The 19,494-nt window shown below is 56.6% G+C and overlaps 1 protein-coding gene across 3 annotated transcripts; it reads right to left on the reverse strand.

Annotated features, from left to right (window-relative positions):
• Positions 1-288: 288 nt before the first annotated feature.
• Positions 289-16,118, reverse strand: IL17RA (interleukin 17 receptor A). 3 transcript variants are annotated; one of them, XM_027540903.1, is made up of 13 exons: positions 15,753-16,118; positions 11,332-11,356; positions 10,610-10,756; positions 9,808-9,920; positions 8,603-8,729; positions 6,940-6,987; positions 6,633-6,796; positions 5,797-5,880; positions 5,460-5,544; positions 4,790-4,801; positions 4,467-4,568; positions 3,339-3,380; positions 289-2,824 (listed from the first exon to the last, which is right to left on the reverse strand). In XM_027540903.1, exons 1-13 carry the CDS (start codon positions 15,900-15,902, stop codon positions 1,425-1,427), a joined length of 2,499 nt encoding a protein of 832 aa, XP_027396704.1. In that variant the 5' UTR covers positions 15,903-16,118; the 3' UTR covers positions 289-1,424. The 3 variants fall into 3 exon arrangements, with proteins under 3 accessions (XP_027396704.1, XP_027396705.1, XP_027396706.1); XM_027540904.1 differs by having other exon boundaries at positions 4,467-4,532; positions 15,753-16,006; XM_027540905.1 differs by lacking the exon at positions 5,797-5,880 and having other exon boundaries at positions 15,753-16,007.
• Positions 16,119-19,494: the final 3,376 nt, after the last annotated feature.

Genomic DNA, 19,494 nt, shown 5'->3' on the forward strand with positions numbered 1-19,494 from the left:
CCCACTCCACGACCCCCTTCCTCCCAGAAGCCCTCCCCAACACCATCACACACTGGGGACTAGGTATTAACCAAGGGATGTGGGGGAGGGGGCACGGACGCCGGCCTGTCGCACTCCCATGCCCGGTCCTTTGCTGCGCGGGGCTGCTGCGGACCTTGCACTGTCCAGGACCTGGGCCTCAGCAGCCTGCTGCTACCAGGCACAACCTCACCACGAGAAAGGCCTCTGCAGCCAGGAACCTCCCAACCTCTATAACATGTGACTCAAAGTGACAGCCAGGAACTCTAATCAGAGTTAAAAAATTTATTCATTCTTTTATCAATAAGCTCGCTTTCACACATGCACACGTGTACACGCGGTATCTGATTTCTCCTTGAATTTCAGAACCCCTTCCTCCTTGCAGGTGCTTGAAGCTACAGTGGAGGACTCAGGTTCAAGCAAAGAGAACCTAGAGCCACCCCAGTGTGCACAGGGTTGGGGGCTCCTTGTTCTTCTTGAGCCCGGATGCTATAGCCCAGGGGCTCAGCCCGCAATCCTGGAAAAATCCTTGGCCAAAGCTCTCCCACTGACCAAGACCACACATGGTTTCAGGCCCTGCTGAGGCCATCAGGGCTCATTCACTTCTATCCAATCTTTCTCCGAAAATGACCAGTGTGTCTGATCTACAGCCTCCTCTGCAGGGAACAGGGCATCCTGGTAAAGAAGCCCCGGCCTTTAGCATCAGGGCCTGATGCCCCAGCCCCAGCCTGGCCCCCAGGCCTCCCCAAGCTGGGCCCATGGGCTCACCTTCTGCGGCAGGATCAGTTACACACTGCCCTCCTGCCCCAGACTCGGGACTCCACCTGCCCTCCACCCCCCACAGGCACCCCTTCTGCCTCCACATCTTGCCCTCACCCTGTGTGCTCCCTGGACCCTCCCACTAGAGGAGCAGCTCCTTGGCGGTCAGGGCTATACTGGACCCAAGATAAACGCCAAAGGAAGGAATGGCAGACGGTCTGTCCTTTAGCTCCTGGGAATGGGCCATGGGGTCTCGGGGATGGAAGGTGACCACACGGGGACCTGAAGAAAAGCTAAGGGGACATAGTCAAGCTGCTGCTGCTAAGTCGCTTCAGTTGTGTCTGACTCTGTGTGATCCCATAGATGGCAGCCCACCAGGCTCCTCCATCCCTGGGATTCTCCAGGCAAGAACACTGGAGTGGGTTGCCATTTCCTTCTCCAATGCATGCATGCTAAGTCACTTCAGTCATGTCGGACTCTGTGTGACCCCATAGACGGCAGCCCACCAGGCTCCTCTGTCCCTGGGATTCTCTAGGCAAGAATACTGGAGTGGGTTGCCATTTCCTTCTCCCACAGTCAAGCTGGCTACCTTTAAAGGTGCGGCCTCACGGACGCAAGCCCACACGTGCACACAGGCACACACGTGCTCACTCACCGCCCGGCTGGGGGAGGGCCGCGCATGGCTGGCCCTCGGGCCCAAGGCCGGGGTTCTTGCTAAGATCCTGGAAAAAGAGCAGCAGCTGGAGGCTGCGCAGGCTCTCCAGGCCCTGGGGGGACAGCGGCTGCCCCCCATCCTCCTCCCCGACCCCCTCCCTGTCGTCATCGTCGTCGTCGTCGGGGGGCTGCGGGGAGCTCCTGGAGATATAGCCCTGGTCCGACTGCACAGACCGCCGCTGCTCCTCCTCGGGGGGCGTGAGCATGTCCTGGAGGCTCGGGTTCAGCTTGGGGGTCGGGAGCCGCCCCTCGGAGAGGAAGAGGACGCTGTTCCGCCGGGGTCCCTGGCTCCCCAGAAGCGGGCAGGCCTCTTCTCCCTCCACTAGGGCCAGCCGGCCAGCGCCGCTCCCCACCTCCTGTGGGACGGGCTCCACTACCTGAGCCCGAGGGACCCTGTCCACCGGGACCACCATGGTCTGGAGCGTTGGGGCTGCCGGCTGCCCCGGGGGCCGGGGTTGGGGCTCCAGCCGCGCCAGCCCGCCCCCTCCTTCTCCAGCGAGGAGCAGCTCCACCAGCAGGTGGTCCCGGGAGGTGGGCTCCCGCACCAGCGGCTCCTGCCGGACGATCCCTCCTTCGGGCAGCGGCTCCTCCTCGAAGGCCTCCTCGTCCAGGGACGGGAGGTCCCGGCCGTCCGCTGAGCGGAGGTTCTCCAGTTCGAACCAGTCTGGGCGCTGGGCCTGCCAGCGGCGGAAGCGCTGCACGGCCTCGCGGAGCTGCCGGCCGCTGGGGCTCTGCAGGTAGTTCTGGGCCGCGAGCGCCCCCACGCGGTGCATGCGGCCGGGCTCGAACATCTCCAGGTCCTGGATGCGGAAGTAGACCTCCTCGAACCGGTCCATGAGCTCATAGCAGGAGGTGATGTTGAACAGGTCGGGCACGTCCGCCTCGCAGCTGATGTCGCTGAAGTAGCAGACGATATAGGTGCCGAAGCAGGCCGGCTTCTTGAAGTCCGGCAGGATCATGTTCATGGCCGCCGTGAACAGGTCCCCCGCTGGCTGCCCGCGGTCGCAGCGGAGCTGCACGGCGGCAGCGTCCTCCCAGCCAAGCATCGCCTGCCACTTGGCCCGGGTGCCTCGGGAGCACAGGACGACGATCTTGGAGTTGCTGTCCGCCACTTCCTGCTTCTGGCGCCCCACCCAGGTCATGACCCCTACCTCCGAGATGGCCTGCTCCTCCAGCAGGTCCAGGGCTACTTCGGTGCCACACACGGTGAGCAGGAATTGGGCGAACTTGAGGACCACGTCCACGTAGAGGGGGTGGTCGGCGGAGTAGACGATCCAGACCTTCCTGGGCTTCAGGGGCGGGGGGCTCAGGCTGGTGGCGGCGGGCAGGATCTCTGGGGGAAACAAGGAAACCAGGGTGTGGTTTCAGGCGTTTCAGTGCTGACCACACATCACAGGCCTGGCCTGCCGGTGAGGGACAGTAAACAGGCTGAGTTTGGCTCCCCGAGCCCAAGAAATGCAGCTGAGACCCCAGAAGATGCCCGAGGTGGCTGCCAGGCTGCACTGGCTGCCTGCAAAATAGCCTGTGCCTTCAGGGAAAAGAGTGTCTCTCACTTTCCTACCTTGCCTGCAGCCTGCACGTTAGCTAGCATTATCTTTTCTTCAAGACACCAAGACCTATCTCTGGCATGGACACAGCTGCTCTCCAGGGGCCCTGACCCTCCCTTCTTGTTCAGGGATTAGCTGTGAGCCCAGCCCCGCTGCTATTTGAGGTCCTTCCATTCCGGGCTGGAGGTGGGTCCCGGCAGGTAACATCTCCCGAAGGACAGCAACTGACTCGGGAGCTCCTCCAGGCCAATGTGAACAGCCTCCCCCTGAAGCCAGGCCGCCCAAACCAGGAGTGCCCACCTGTGTCTTTGGTGCCATCTTCATGTTTTCCTTGACGGAACCCTGAAAGGAAAGGCAAGGTCAGAAGGATTGCTCCAGAAGTGTCCGTACAAGTGGCACAGGTTTTACAAGGCCATCTCCCGACCACGGGAGGGGCCGAGGAGCACCTCCTAGCTGCTCTGGGCCTTGGCGGGGAGACCGCGTCTCCCACAACCGCTGTGTGACCTGGAGGAGGTACCGATGTCTCTGAAGCTTGGTTTCTTCCTCTGTGAAATGGGTCTGTGGGTTAAGTGCCCACAGGGGAGGAAGATACCCACAGGTGGGTATCCAACATACCCACCACCTGGGTCACAAGTATTCGGCACCACTGACTGGTCTGGGGCCCCCAGAATGGTGCCTAGGAGGTTACCACCTCAGTGGCTGCCCCCAAGCAGACTCCCTTTTCAGGGAAAGCCCATCCCCCAGACCTGTCCTTGCAGGAGGCACAAGCCTTCTGAGACGTCTCTGGAAGTGGCGCCCCCAGCCCCTTTGCGGCCTCCTTGTATTCTGAAAGTGATTCGGGGAACCAACGTCCTTAAGTGACCTCCCCTCCTGGACCCAGTGAGGGACCCCATGGTGTGGGGCTGACTCCCTGGAGTCACACAGAGGCCAAGGAGGGCATTTGGCACCTGACTTCAACCCCCACCTTTGGGCTGCTCCCCAGAACCATGAGGTCCTTCCCTTGCCCCAAGGAGTGGGTGCTTCGGGAAAAGGTCAGATGTGAGGCCCAAGAACAGCCTCCTGACCCCTGGAAAGACCCGGACGCTGGACCCTCCCAGGGACCCTCTGTGGAAGGACCCTCTCGACAGATCTCACGCCTGGCTTGGTGATCTTCCCCTGAACGAATCGTGGTCACAGAGGGAACGGCCACCCAGATCAGGGTCATGGAGGGGCAGGGAGAGGCCAACCCCCACCCCGGAGACCCATGTTCCCTCCTGCTTGGAACGTGGCCAGAACGGGCCTGGGGTGGGGGACTGATGCTTATTAATAGCCTGCAGGGCTGGGGGTGTGGGGTCCTGAGCACAGACTTAGGGCTGGCGCGGGGAGAAGGGTCTGGGAAGAGGGAGGGGGAGACCGGAAATCCCAGGTGGGCTGTAGCCCCCCCCTTACCTGGTAGCCTCCAAGTCATGCAGAGGATCAGCAGGATGACAGAGCCCACCAGCAGGATGGAGAGGCCTGTGATGAATGCAGATACCCACAGGGGCGTATGGTCTGTGGCAGGAGGGTGGTATGAGTGACGTGACACCCTGGGGCCCCGCCCACTGCCCAACCCGGGAGTCCTCTCTGCCCTGCCAGCCCTGGGGCCCCGCCCACTTTCCACCCCGGACTGCTCCCCTGGGGTGTCTCCTCGTGCCGCCTGACCCCACACCAAGCTAGGCAGGGACCTCTCCGTGACCCTTGAGGTGTCTCAGCCTGGAAAGGGTCAGCCTCACCTTCATCGGCGTCTGTAAGGAGAACAGGGACAGACTTTCAGTTGTCAGCAGTGATAGTGCACAGTACATAGTACACACTTGGTACATAGTATATAGTACCCAGAACCAAGTGTGTAATACTTAGTACACTTGGTACACAGTAAAATATACTTAGTACTATATAGTACACAGTATCTATACTATGGTGCGTAGTACCCAGTACTTAGTACATAGCACACAGTACTATAGTGCATAGTGCCCAGCACATAGAGCTTAGCACTTCGTACACAGTACCTATACTATAGTGAACAGTGCACAGTACTATGATGTGTAGTACCTAGTACACAGTACTAGTCAGATAGTACTATGACTCAGAGTTTGTGAGAACTAAAAGCAGACGTGTTAGAGCGCTTTGCTCACTCAGTACATGGTGTTAACTGTAGCTGTGACAATAAAGAGTTCCCAGTTTTCCAGTCACAGAAACTGAAGATCAGAAAGGCTCGGTGCTTTTCCTGCGGTCACACAGCTAACGAAAGTCAGCGAGGAGTCCAATCTGGAGCCTCTCTCTAAGGCCGCACGACACAGGCCTGGACAACTGCCCCTTCCCCCCGGACCAGGTCACGGTGCAGTCTCGGCTGCTGACCTTCGCCCACCCTGCTTCCACATGGCCCCTGGCAGCCACGCATCCCACCTGGGGTGTGCAAGACCTCTGGGCAGGCCACGGACAGCGAGTGTCGGAGGCAGTCGTTGAGGCAGCTGCTGAAGAAGGGCTGGATCTGTGAGGCAGAGAGTGCGAGGAGAGGCTGGGGGACACGGGCCCACCAGGAACCCACCGGCCTCTCCAGGACGTCTCCATGGCTGCTGGGCAGGTGGCCCGTCAGTGGGAGCGGGTGGACGACCCTGCCTGGGCGAGGCTGGTGGCTGGCCAGGAAATCCCCAGGCAGTAGCGGTACTGGATCCAGGGGGAGCATGACCCCCCCAAGCTGCCTACCTGCCCTTTGCCCACCCCGTCCCACCCTGCTCCCCACCTGCACGTGGTGGCGGCAGCACCAGCTGGAGTCTGGCAGGGTGACCATGATGTGGCAGCGCTGCTGGGTGGCTTCCTGTGCGGGCTGCAGGGTGGAGGGATGGTGAGGCCCTAGCCCTGGCTGGGATGTGACCCGGGGGCCCCCTCCCTGGGGAGAGGGGCTGCAGGTCCGGCTCCAGGAGGAGCAGCCGTCCCCAGGACTGCATCCTCAGGACTGCATCGGACGCCCTGGCCACTGGGGATCAAGGGATAGACGCACGTGTCCAGCAGCGGCCCTACCCTGGCTCCGTCTTACTGCCTCACCTTGACCCCCCACCTTGTCCTCATGTGCACGTTGTACAGTCTTCAAATCCTCTTTGCAATCATGAAATTAACAAAGCAAAAAGAGGACCAGGAGGATGTGGGGGAGGGGAGGACAGAGGGCTGAGTGCACAGGGCAGAGACAGGGCTCCTGTCAGCTGCAGGAACTACGTACCAGCCACACGCAGCCACACTGCAAGCACACACCAGCCACACTCCAACTGCACACCAGCCACACTGCAAGCACACACCAGCCACACTCCAAGTGCACACCAGCCACACTCCAACTGCACACCAGCCACACTCCAACTGCATACCAGCCACATGTCAGGCACACACCAGCCACACATCAACCATACACCAGCTACACACCCACCTCACACCAGCCACTCTCCAAGTGCACATCAGCCTCACTCTGCACACACGGGAAGGGAGATCACATGCTCTAAGCCCAGCCCGAGCGTCTGGCCCTTGAGGGTGGAGAGGGTGCTCTGAGCCAGGCTGATGGGTTAGGAAAGCGGCAGGGAGGGCAGTTACCACGGGCAGGTCGATGACATATTGGAAGCAGCTCTGGTTCTCTGCGGGCGGGAAGCTGTGCAGCAGGACCTGGTAACTGGTGGACTCGTTCCACGGGGTGAAGCTCAGCTGTAGCTGGTGGGCCTCGAGGGTCTCCACGGTGATGTTGGGGTCCCACAGGCTGCCTATCGCACGGGCACAACGTGACCAGGAGTCAGAGAGAGGGGCGAGCGTGCTTGCACATGTGCACGTATGTGCATGCTTGTGTGTCTGTGTGCATGTGTGTGTGACCCAAGTAAAGCTCCCACACGGTCGCCCCCACGGTTACCTGAACTCACACATGGCGTGGTGTCCTTCATCCTGGGGTCCTTGCAGTCTGTGGATTGGGAAGAGGTGCAACCATCAGCCCCTGCCTTGGAGAGCTTGTCTTACAGAACCTCTAACGCCAGAGGTAACAACCATCTGCTTTCTGGGAGCCTGTCTAAAGGCGGCCCCTTCAGAGGAGCCCTAGAATGGACGCTGCTATGGGTCGGAGGCCCGAGGCCTGGGGCTGCCTTGGCCACCTCACCACTAGTCCCTCCAGAAACTTCCAGATCCAGGCAGAAGCCCCCTCCCCAGACTTGTTCTTGGACTGAGGGGTCCTGTCTACTCCCGTTCCCCCTCTCTGGGGGCTCCCTCCCTGGATCTGCTTCTGCCCTTGAGGGGAGATGGGCTTTGTCCCCCTTGGCAAATGGTGACGTGGCCCCCCAGCTTCCACACATCCTCACGGGAGTCTTGGGTTCAGCCCCGTCTGGGGTGGGCCTGGGAAGGTGCATTTCTGACAAGTTCCCAGGTGATTCCATGGCACTGCCAACCTGGGGACCCTGTGAGGACCGCTCCCCTGGAGACGGCTTCTTGGTCCCCCATTTCCTTGATTGCAGCATTTTTATTGGTTTAAGATGTGACAGGCGTGAATCACTGTGAGCAACAGGTGCTGAGTCAGTCCGCTTTAGGGATGGGGGGCTAGGAGGGGGATCGGGGAGTGTCACTCATCTGACAAATAATTATGGAGCCCCTAGTATGTGCCAGGTGCTTTGTGAGGCCTAGGAGATATAGCCAGGAGTGAGACAAAGTCCCTGCCCTCTGGGAATGCCATTCCAGCCAGAGGGACCATAGAAGGAAACTGTAATATCATGCCATGGCTATGTCAAGATGCTGGCATGTCAGGGATGGGGAGTGACATAAAAGGGGAAACAAAGCTGGGTGAGCAGACCATGCGTGCACGTGTGTGTACATGTGTGCACATATCTGTGTGCATGTGTGTACACGAGTGAATTTGCATGCATGTGCACATCTGTGTGTATGCATGGGTGTACATGTTTTGTGTGTGCAAGAGGTGCTCCAACAATGTGGATGGCCTCAGCAAGCACTTCCCAATCGCCTCCCACACACCAGGCCATTTACAAGGGTCTTGAGGCTGTCCAAGTGGGTGTAAGGCCCAGGCCCTGTCCTCCAGGGACTGGGCATTCAGGCACTCTTGGCTCCGGACAACGAGAAAGGCGGACTGTGGCAGAGACTCCGGGGGGGACAGAGATGCACCCAGAGGTGCAGATGTATCAAATGCTGTTTTGGAAGATGAGCCTGGCAAGCATCCCAGGAGGAGGGAGCAGGGGAAGTAGGGCTGGTGCCAGATACACACAGTAGGACGTGGGAAGAGTGAGGAGCCGGGGCTGGGACAGGGCGGGCAGTGAGGCCACAGCTCTCTGGGGACAGGCCTCTCTTCCCAACACCTTCTGGGCAGGACATGCCAGATGAAGGACTCAGTTCCCATAGAACTCCCGGGGTCTTGGGCCAACACCAAGTTGGTGCCACAGAGAACGGACTCCGCCTTAGGAAGTGGAGGCTGCAGCCCCCCACCCAGGAGCCCCGGCCCTGCACCTGTTTGTCCCGTGGGTTCCACAGGCCGACCACAGAGTGAGGGGTGAAGGGCATGTGCGGGGTGGTGCTCTTACCGGGCACCAGGAAGTTTCTGGATTGGTGGTTTGGGTCCCCGTCAGGGATGGGCTTAGGCAGGTGGTGGACGGTCACCTCGTACTCCTCTCTGGGTTCTACCACGAAGTGGCTGAAGGCAAATCGCCACTAGGAGACAGAAGGAGGGGAGGTCAAACGGTCACAGCTCTTACCTGAGCCCAAAGACCTCCCCACCTGTCCCTGAAGAATTCACCAACACAGGGAGGGAACAACCACGGCGCAAGCTCCCGAGTCAGAGGCATCGTGTCCCTGTTCTGTGTTTCTTCTGGTCTTCCTGCTTGTTTACAAACACCTGGCTCTGGCCTCATTAGGAGACAGCAGGGCCCAAGGCAAGAGAATACGGGCGAGGTTGAAGGCGCCCCTCCCCCATCAGCCCTCTCCAACTCCAGGGCTGTAGGCCTCTGGGACCCAGGGGCAGCTGAAGACCACTTGTTACGTGGCTGTGCCCCGTGGAAGGGAAAGCAGGGTCTCTGGAGCACGAAAGTACAGTGGGAGGCTATGAGGTCCCCCGTCCACCCCCTGAGCCTCACGGCGTTGTTGTTGCTCATTTTTAGGCCGATGGAGATGAGCCGCACTGACTCCAGCTCCCCTGGTGGACTGCTTGGGGTCCCTGGTCCTCCCCATCCTCCCGGTAGTTGGGGGATCCCGTCCTCACTAAACACAGGACAGGGTATCTGTCTTTGCTGCTTGTGTTCTGGGAGCTCTGCCTGTGGCCACTTGTCAGATGTAAACCGGCAGAATTGAGACGAGCCTGCATCAGGATCAACTGGACGGCTTGTCACCACCAACCGCAGCCGTTTGAACACTCCAGCCTCTGGTTCAGGAGGTCTGGGGGGCTACCTGGAACCTGCATTTCTACCAATCCCCTGGTGTTGCTGCCGGGCTTGGGACTACACACTGGCAATCAGCGCTTTGACCAAACTAAACACGAACCCATTCTGGCTCCAAGCAGCAGAAGGAACAGAAACTGCGCTGGAAACCACAGCTGCTCCGCGCTGGGCAGAGCCCCTGCGCCTGGAGGAGACCCTGGCTGACGGCAGGCGCTGGCCAAGGAAGCCGCCCTCCTAACAACGAGCCTGGACGTGAGGTGGGGAGGAAGAGTGGGGCGCATGCATGTGTGTGCATGTGTGTGTATGTGCCCACCACTCCCCGCGGTCACCACCGCCCACCCTGGTGGGACTCTTACCCGCTTGTGATGATGCCTCAGTGTGGTCAGAAACTCAAACCTGACACACAGACGCTCGTTGGTGTTCAGCTGCAGGATGGACAGCTCCGCCCCCTCCAGGTAGAGGACGCTGGCTGAAGGTCGAGGGGGGAGAGGAGCACAGGTGAGACCAAGGATGGCTAGCCGCCGGGGGGCGGGGGGTCATTTTCTGTCTGCTACGCGTGCCGACTAACCCACCCCTGCTTTCTGCGCCTTCCAGCTCCCTCTGGGCTGGGTTAGCCGCTGCCTCTGGACAGCTACCTCTCACTGGACAGGGACGAAGATACTTTACCCTGGGCCAAAAGGGAAAGCTTTGCAAATTCGTGGCTAGGCTGCTGGGGACAGACTGTGGGTGTCAGAGGGGGGTCCTCGACCTTGAGGACGGAGCATGAGCCTCAGCAAGGGACTCACTCGGCCATCCACAGGCCTGGGCGCCCTCGTCACCCAGTCTTCCCAGGTGTGCACACAGCTCCACCCCCAAGAGGCTGAGGTGTGGGGGGTGCTGTCAGAAGGGCCAGCCTGCAGTCAGATGGTTCATGACCGATGTGTTTTCCAGGGTGATGAAGATTTGGGGCTGAAGAAAGGCCTTCAGTGGAGGATGGTGGGTTAACATCTAGAACTCTGAAAAAGGACTCACTGCCTGAACTGATGGGTCCTTTCTCTGAACTGGCCCCCGTGTCTGAGCACAGGGCCGGGAGCCAGGGCCTCTGAGTCTGGTGGGAGGACTAGGAGGCCCAGTCTGTGGACCCACCAGAGGTGGGGAGCACCCCGAACGCCCACTCACCATCTGTCTGCAGCGTCCACTCGATGTGAACCACGGGGAGCAAATGTCCTTGCTGCGTGTGGGCGAAGCGCAGCTGGGTCTGCACGTTTTTTGGGGACGAGGGGGTGAGGTTCCGAGGGTGGATCCAGCTGTCGTCCAGGCAGGTACCTGGGAGCAGGAGAGGCAGAAATCAGAGGCTTGCGGGCTCTAAGGGACAGAGATGCAGCCCAAAGAGGATGCCTGGCGGGGTCCAGGAGCCTTCACAGTCAGGCCATGACCCCAAGACCAAAACTGGGCTCACAGTTCTCTTGATGCCCTTCGGGGGTCGTGGCAAAGCTCTGACGTTACAGGAGAGATGACAAAGCATGCCTGTGGCTTTGAGATGAAGCAGTGGTTGGAAGTGGGCAGGAGACATGAGGCAGCCATAAGAGTTGCTCTGTTTTATGTGTTGGGTCCCTAATGAGCATGGACTCTTGAATGGTGCACCTCCTCCTTGAATTAAAACACAAAACAAGATCCCACCCCGGATATTGCCCACTGCAGGGTGACAGCTCTGGCTAAAGGGTCATACTGCAGAGCCAGGTCATATTGTGGCGCCCCAGAGAATTCTTCCAAAACCCTGATGACAGGTGCGGCCCCGAGTCTCAGGGGTCTTCCCGCTGGGGACTGGGTCCCTTGTCAACTCAGTATGGGGTCAGTACCGCATCAGGGCAACTTGAGAAGAGAAAAAAATGGTGACTTACTGTTCTTGACTGTGCAGTTCAGCCCCTGCGGAAAAGAGAAGCAGGTAATTACAGCTGAGAAAGAACTCAGATCCGCCAGCCGGGTTCCGGTGTCCCTGGGCTCACGCTCAGGAATGAAACGCACGTGCCTTCCCTCTCACTTTTGGGGCCGCTCCTGGGGGGACCATATTCCCCGCCGTACTTTGCTGTCCTGACAACTGAGGAGATGCAGGGCAAGAAGTGGGTGCAACACATGGCAAAAAGAAACTGCCGTTTTCTCAGTGGCTTTAGGAGCTGCGCGTCATCTGAGCCTCGTTTCCTGCCCTGAGCTCAGGATGCTGGCAGCCAAGCCCAGAGATAAGACCTCCAGATTTCCACATCTGAGAGGCCATGGTCACCCAGCCTGACCCCTACAGTAAGTCCAGCGACTGATCCACACGGCCTGCTCCACAGGGCATCCAATGAGCTTTTAGAACCTTAGACTTGAATATTCTCAGACAACCAAAGAGTACCAGAATTGTATGAAAATAGATTAAAAAAATCAGCAACTTACAAGAATGTTCTTGGAGGAAACAAGATGATGCTGGGAGCAGAATAAATTAAAACAAAATTATAACGGTCTCAAAGAAATGAGAGGGCACTGTATCCATATGACAGGGACAGAGTACTATGGAAAAATGAGCGAACAGAAATAAAAACGAACCTTGAGGGGGAGGAAGGTGGGAGAGAGTTTCAAGAGGGAGGGGACATATGTATACCAATGGCTGATTCATGTTGATATTTGGCAGAAGCCAACACAAGATTGTAAAGCAATTATCCTTCAGTTAAAAATAAATAAATTTAATTTAAAAATGAACCATGAAAATAAAAAAAATCCATAGACAAACCAGGCTATAAAATTCAGGAAATTTCTCCAAACGCAGAACAATATTAAGCAGAAATAGGAGAAACAATATATGAATATTTAGAGAGTCAATTCAAGAGAAATGATATGACTAACTATATTTCCAATTGCACTCATCTCACATGCTAGCAAAGTAATGCTCAAAATTCTCCAAGCCAGGTTTCAACAGTACGTGAACCATGAACTTCCAGATGTTCATGCTGGATTTAGAAAAGGCAGAGGAAACAGAGATCAAATTGCCAACATCCCCTGGATCACAGAAAAAGCAAGAGAGTTCCAGCAAAACATCTACTTCTTCTTTATTGACTACCCAAAGGCTTTCTGTGTGGATCACAACAAACTGTGGAAAATTCTGAAAGAGATGAGAATATCAGACCACCTTACCTATCTTCTGAGAAATCTGTATTCAGGTCAAGAAGCAACAGTTAGAACTGGACTTGGAACAGACTGGTTTCAAATTGGAAAAGGAGTACGTCAAGGCTGTATAATGTCACCCTGCTTATTTAACTTATATGCAGAATACATCATGGGAAATGTTGGGCTGGATGAAGCACAAGCTAGAATCAAGATTGCCAGGAGAAATATTAATAACATCAGGAACACAGATGACACCACCCTTATGGCAGAAAGTGAAGAACTAAAGAGCCTCTTGATGAAAGTGAAAGAGCAGAGTGAAAAAGTTGGCTTAAAACTCAACATTCAGAAAACTAAGATCATGGCATCTGGTCCCATCACTTCATGGCAAATAGATGGGAAAACAATGGAGACAGTGAGAGACTTTATTTTCTTGGGCTCCAAAATCACTGCAGATGGTGACTGCAGCCACGAATGACCATGACCAATGTAAACAGCATATTAAAAAGCAGAGACATTACTTTACCAACAAAGGTCCGTCTAGTCAAGGCTATGGTTTTTCCAATAGTCATGTATGGCTGTGAGAGTTGACCATAAGGAAAGCTGAGTGCTGAAGAATTGATGCTTTTGAACTGTGGTGTTGGAGAAGACGCTTGAGAGTCCCTTGGACTTCAGGGAGATCAAACCAGTCCATCCTAAAGGAAATCAGTCCTGAATATTCATTGGAAGGACTGATGCTGAAGCTGAAGCTCCAATACTTTGGCCACCTGATGTGAAGAGCCAACTCATCGGAAAAAACCCTGATGCTGGGAAAGATTGAAGGCGGGAGGAGAAGGGGACGACAGAGGATGAGATGATTGGATGGCATCACCGACTCAATGGAAATGAGTTTGAGCAAGCTCCGGGAGATAGTGGAGGACAGGGAAGCCTGACGTGCTGCAGTCCGTGGGGTTGCAGAGAGTCAGAGAGGACTGAACGATGGAAAAACATTAGGACCAGAACACTGTTTATGAGCTCATGAACAGCACCACGTTGGACCTCTTGCAGAAACCCCGGAGAAGATGCCCATGATGTTGAAGACAGTGTTAGGTGGTAGTGGCCAGTGTTCCCTGAGCTCTCCTGGGCCAGGCATCGGTAGCACTTTGTATGGAGATCTCATTGAATCTACAATAGCCCTATGAGGTAGGTACCATCACCACCTCACCACTTAAAAAAAATACATATTTTTAAAAATGTTATTTATTTTTGGCTGCGCTGGGTCTTTGTTACTATGCGCTGGCTTTCTCCAGTCGCAGCGAGCGGGGGCTACTCTCAGGTTGTCGGGGGCGGGCTTCTCTTGCTGAGGAGCACCAGCTCCCTGGCTAACTCTGAGCAGCTGGCACCAGCTGTTGGTCTCTCCACCCATTGCTGCCTCTTGGACAGAGCTAGCTGTCATTCACCTGCTCACCCTCCCCTTCCTCTTTTCAGTCCACAAACATCTGTCAGCCCCCACGGCCTGTGCTTATGGCACTGGGCTGTAGGTGGTGAAGTCAGGATGCGAAGCCAGGTCCTCTGAGATCAAGTCACTAAGAGGTGCTCCATCCATGGAAGCCCCAGTGGAGGGACAGAAATCTGGGGGGCCTAACCCCTCTCTTTTCAGGGGAGCCAGCTGGCAGTGGGGCCTTGTTCTCTGGCCAGGTGTACAGGAGGCAGAGGGAAGGCAGAGCCTGGCAGGTGTAGACAAACTGCCCAGGGTCCCTCTCTAGCCCCTGCTCCGCCGCCATCAAGCCAAGCCCCTGCTCCGGGTGAGCAACTGAGGCCAAGCCCTTTCAGCCCAGCTCAGCGGAGACCCTCCCTCATTTGCAGCTGCTTCTCCCACTTTCCTGCCACACAGACAGCCCACTCTTCATCCTGCCCACCCTCGGGCCTTGGCTTAGCGCTTTCCCCCTCCTGGAACGCTCTAGACTCTCTTGGAGGGCTGCCCAAGTGCCCTGTCTGCAGGAAAGGCACCCAGGAAGCAGGAGCTTCCCTGTTCCCTGGAACTCCATCGCTCCTGGCTGACAGAGGCTCCTGCTCCAGGCTGACTTCTGTGATTTACTGCCCCAACATCCGTCATCAGCGAGTGTGTCTTTGTTGTTTCAGGACCTTGTATTTTGCATGCGGTCAGCAAAAGGCCATCTAAAAATGAACTGAGTCCCAGACAGCAGAGTCCCCAAGTAGGACCTGCTGAGCGGGTCCCCTGCTCTGCCCAGGGTCACAAGGACCTTTCCCAACATCATGTTAAAAAAAAAAAAGAGATTTTGCTCAACAGTCACTGACCTTTCACCCTCTTATGAATCCTCCGCAACATTAGATAGGGAGAAATACCCCTTTGGTTGTTCCACATCCTCTGACTCAGATAAGGAGCGTCATTTCTTAGGGTTAGAGGCGAAGGGGAGGGGGCCGAGGAAACCGAGAGGAGCGGCGGGAGAGGGCAGCCCGCGGCCAGCACCGTCTGTCTCTTTTCCCTTAAGACGGGCCTCCACCCCAAGGCCACTACCAGGCAGTGGGTGTGGGTGTGTCGCTTCCTGTGGGCACAGCCGGCAACTGACGGGTGCCTACAGCCCTGCGGGACTCCAGACGCGGGCGGGCGGTGGGAGCCGGAGGGGGCGCCGTCCGGAGGGTCCACGCGGTGCCCAGGGCTCGCCCGGAGGGGTCATCGCGCTGCCCTTACAACTCTCCCCGGAAGCTGCCCCGCAGAGCCGGGGCTTGTGCGCCAGACGCTGCGGCCGCGGGGTCCCCCGGGCGCCGGCTCGGCGCGGGGGGGGGGGAGGGGAGGAGGGATGGACTACCGGGGTTGGCAACGGGACCGGTCCCGCCTCGCCCTCCTCAGGCCCCGCCTCCGGCCGGCGCGCCTCCCCCAAGTCCTTCCCCAACTGCGGGGCTCCCCCTGGAGGCGCCGCCGGGACGCCTGCCCAGGTTGTGCAACCCGCGCTGCGCGATCTTTCCCAGCAAACTCCGTCTCTTCCCTGGCTCGCACCGCAACTCGCGACGCTCCGCTTGTCCTGCCCAGGGCGGCCCGCTCTTGTGCCCAAGCCTCGGAACCCCCGAAACCCCGCTACTCCGGCCCCGGCCCCCGGCCGCCCGCCCGACCGACAGCATCCTCGGCTACCCCCACCCTCCACCCCACCCCCACCTCCACCCCCCGGGACGCGTCCGATCTCACCTCCTGGGAGCACTCGGGCGCCGGGTGGTCCAAGAGCCTCGGAGAGGCGAGACCGAGGCCCGGCGGGCGCAGGAGCAGGAGGAAGAGTAGGAGCGACGGCCCCGGCGGGGACCCGGGGAACACGCGCGGCCGGCGGCGCGGAGCCCCCATGGTCCCGGCCCTTCGCGGAAGGCTCGCGCCCGGGCTGGGGGCGCAGCGAGGGCGCGCCCCGAGGATCCCCTCGGCTGAGTCCCGAGTCGTTCTCCCGCGCCTGCTTCCGGCTTCCAGCCCTGCCCGGGGCGGGCCACGCAGAGGGGAGGGCTCGGCCGGGACAGTCCTTCCGCCTGTCCCTCCCCGACGTGCGTCCCAGGTGCGCCCTCCTCCCGGGCTCCGCCTCGCGCTCCTCCCCGCGTTTCTCCCCAACTCCTCCCCAGCTCCTCCGGGCTCCTCCTTGCGCTCCTCCCTGGATCCTCCCCGCGGTTCTCCCGCCCCGCCTGCTCCTGCGCTTCAGCTCGTCCGACTCCTATATTCCATCTCCGCTCTTCGTCAGGCCGTAAAACTATTTTACTATCTGCCCCTTGCTCTCGCCTCCGGTCTTACTCTTCTTCTCCGTCAGAGGAAGTTCTTTTTCTCAGTTCCCTCTCTGCGTATCCGCACCTCCTCCCTGTATTGCTTTCCTGGCTTTTCCTCCCCCTTCTCGAGGCCGGGACCGCTCCGCGCTCCGACTGCGCCGGGGTCCCAGAGGAGGTGGGGGGCCCTCGGCCTCCGGTTCACGCAGCGCTGCGCTGAGCCCGCGCTTTGGCCAGAGACCCGCTCCAAGTCTGCTGAGAGTCCGCAGACCGGGTCCTTCCTTCATCCTGAGACAGCCGTCGTCCACATTCCCTTTCCTGACAACCCTGAACGCCTCTGCTGGTCTCGAACAACCCCCACCCAGATCCCACCGACTGTAAATGGATCTCCAGGTCTGAGGCGGTGGATCTTCTTCTGGTCCAAAGCAGTGGCCCTTTGCCTGCTGCTGGCGGACCCCTGGCGACCACCTGAGCCCCCGCTGGCGACAGGACACAGCTGCTTTAGGCCTCGAGCTCCGTGGTCTCCAAACCTTTTACTTGTTTATTTAAGAATTTTGGAATACTATCCATCCTCCCATACATTTTTTAATATCACTCCGGAAATTTTTCATCCTATGTAAATAGATATAGAGGATATAATCACTAAAATTTGATGTCTGTAGCAGGCAGCTTCCTCGATGCCCCCACCCCATCCCATCTCCTGGTGTTTGCACCTGCTGTGCCTCCCCTCCCCACCTTGAGTGTGTGCTGGGCCCAGTGACCTGTTCTCAACAGCAGAATATAAATATGATGAGACAAAAAAAAAAAGGATGTCACCGATAGGGTTAGGCTGTGAAAGACCTGGACTTGGGGTTGTTCAGCCCTTTCTGGGTTGCCATGAGCTGCCTGTGGAGAGGCTGGGACGGCCAGGAGCTGAGAAAGGACTGGTCAACAGCCAGGAAGAAACCGAGGCCATCGTTTCACCGTGACAATGATCAGGAGTAAGTGGTCAAAATAATGCAAGGACAGCACTTTAAAAAAATTATTTTTAATTGGAGGATTTACGATGTTGTGTTGGTTTCTGCCATATAGCAGTGTGGATTAGCCATAGGTATACATCTGAGCCTCCGTCCCACCCCTCTTGGTGGTCACAGACACCAGACTGAGCTCCCTGTGTTATACAGCAACTTCCCACTAGCTATCTATTTTGCATATGGTACTGTATATGATACAACACTCTGCTCTCTATTCTTCTCACCTTACCCCCCTCCCCGCTGTGTCCACAGCCTGTTCTCTACCTGTGTCTCCGTCGTGTGCTGTGCTAAGTCACTTCAGTTGTGTCCTCCAGGTCACTTACAGGAAAGAATTATCTATCACAGCCCACACAGGAGAAGATGTGTGTTGCATCCCCTACAAGAAATCACTTGGGGCTTCCCTGGAGGCTCAGTGGTAATGAATCCACCTGCCAGTATAGGGAACGTGGGTTCGATCCTCGATCCAGGGAGATCCTACATGCCTCGGGGCAGCTGACCTGTGCACCATAACTACTGAGCTTGTGTTCCAGAGCCTAGGAGCTGCAACTGCTGAGCCCACGTGCAGCAACTACTGAAGCCTGCCTGTTCCAGAGCCCATGCGCCGCAAGACAAGCCACCGCAATAAGCCTGCACACTGCAGTGAAGAGAAGCCCCCCCCGCTCACCCCAACCACAGAAAAGCCCACGAAGCAACAAAGACCCAGCACAGTCAAAAATAAATAAACACGTACATAAACAAAAGAAACCACCCTGGCAACTCAGCCAACAGAACCCAGCCAGGGAGACCTTGAACTCTCACTTTTCTCCAAAAGACTTTCATTCAAAACAACCCGTCCCAACTTCCTCCTTTTTCTTTGTAAATGTTTCATTCCTCTCTGGATTTGCCCATGGCTTTTTGCTATATAGCTTGCTTCTTCTGAATTCCATTTCCTTTGCTGTTCCTGAATAAATCCACCTTTGCAGGAAAAATGATTCTTTTACTGCTTACGTCTGTGTTACCAAATTGTTCCCTGAGTCTAAATGAGAGATTTTCCTGTGGATGGGTTTCAGTGATACAGCTAGAAAAAGTTGTACTTTTTAAAGAGTTTACGATGATGTTTCCATACACTTCCCATTTGACCCAATTTAATTATTCTGATAGAAAAAGATTTTAAAATTATTTTGTTTACAACGTAGCTGTGTAAATTCAGCACAACTCCAACTAAATTTGAAGTGAAAGTGAAAGTGTTACTTGCTCAGTCATTTCTGACTCTTTGAGACCCCATGGACTGTAGCCCACCAGGCTCCTCTGTCCAAGGAATTCTCCAGGCAAGAATACTGGAGTGGATTGCCGTTTCCTTCTCCAGGGGATCTTCCTGGTCCGGGGACTGAACCCAGGTCTCCCACATTGCAGGCAGATTCTTTACCATCTGAGCCACCAAAGCAGAAGCTAAATTTAGCAAATTGCTAAATATATTGGTCACATTTTATGAAACAAATTGAAAGATGGAGAAAGATTACATGAGAGGAGAGGCCTGTCAAATTCTACAGATAATTAGCTTTCAGTTCTGAGAGGCAAATGAACAGATGCATGGGGCTTCCTAGCCTAAATCACTCATCTTCTTAGCTCAGGGATTTTCTAGAATCCTGCTCATCAGAACTTGGCAAGGAATGTCAGAACCATTCTTGGTTGTTGCTCAGTCGCTCAGTTGTGTCTGACTCTGTGACCCCATGGACTGCGGCACTCCAGGCTCCCTTGTCCTCCACTATTTTTTTCTTGGAGGTATGTTTTGAGCAGGGATGAAAATTGCTACTTTCCTGTTTCTATTTTTAAGCGGAATTAGAATTAGAGCCAGAGAGAGCTATTGAAAAAAAATAAAAGGCAGTTAGCCACAAGGATTATTAAACTGAAGTCTGTGGGTCAGTCAGTTCAGTCGCTCAGTTGTATCCGACTCTTTGAGACCCCGTGGACTGCAGCACGCCAGGCTTCCCTGTCCCTCACCAACTCCTGGAGTTTGCTCAAACTCATGTCCATCAAGTTGGTGATTCTGTCCAACCATCTCATCCTCTGTCGTCCCCTTCTCCTCCTGCCTTCAATCTTTCCCAGCATCAGGGTCTTTTCTAATAAGTCAGTTCTTTTCATCAGGTGGCCTAAGTACTAGAGTTTCAGCTTCAGCATCAGTCCTTCCAATGAATATTCAGG

Source organism: Bos indicus x Bos taurus, chromosome 5 (assembly GCF_003369695.1).
Source record: "Bos indicus x Bos taurus breed Angus x Brahman F1 hybrid chromosome 5, Bos_hybrid_MaternalHap_v2.0, whole genome shotgun sequence".
Classification (NCBI taxonomy): Eukaryota; Metazoa; Chordata; class Mammalia; order Artiodactyla; family Bovidae; genus Bos; species Bos indicus x Bos taurus.

Coding starts and splice junctions, on each gene's coding strand:
- IL17RA (XM_027540903.1), bottom strand. CDS start 15,902: ATGGGGGCTCCGCGCCGCCGGCCGCGCGTGTTCCCCGGGTCCCCGCCG. Junction 8,730..9,807: donor TGAGGCATCATCACAAGCGG/GTAAGAGTCCCA, acceptor TCTGTCTCCTAG/TGGCGATTTGCCTTCAGCCA. Junction 6,988..8,602: donor CAGAAACTTCCTGGTGCCCG/GTAAGAGCACCA, acceptor CCCAATCCACAG/ACTGCAAGGACCCCAGGATG.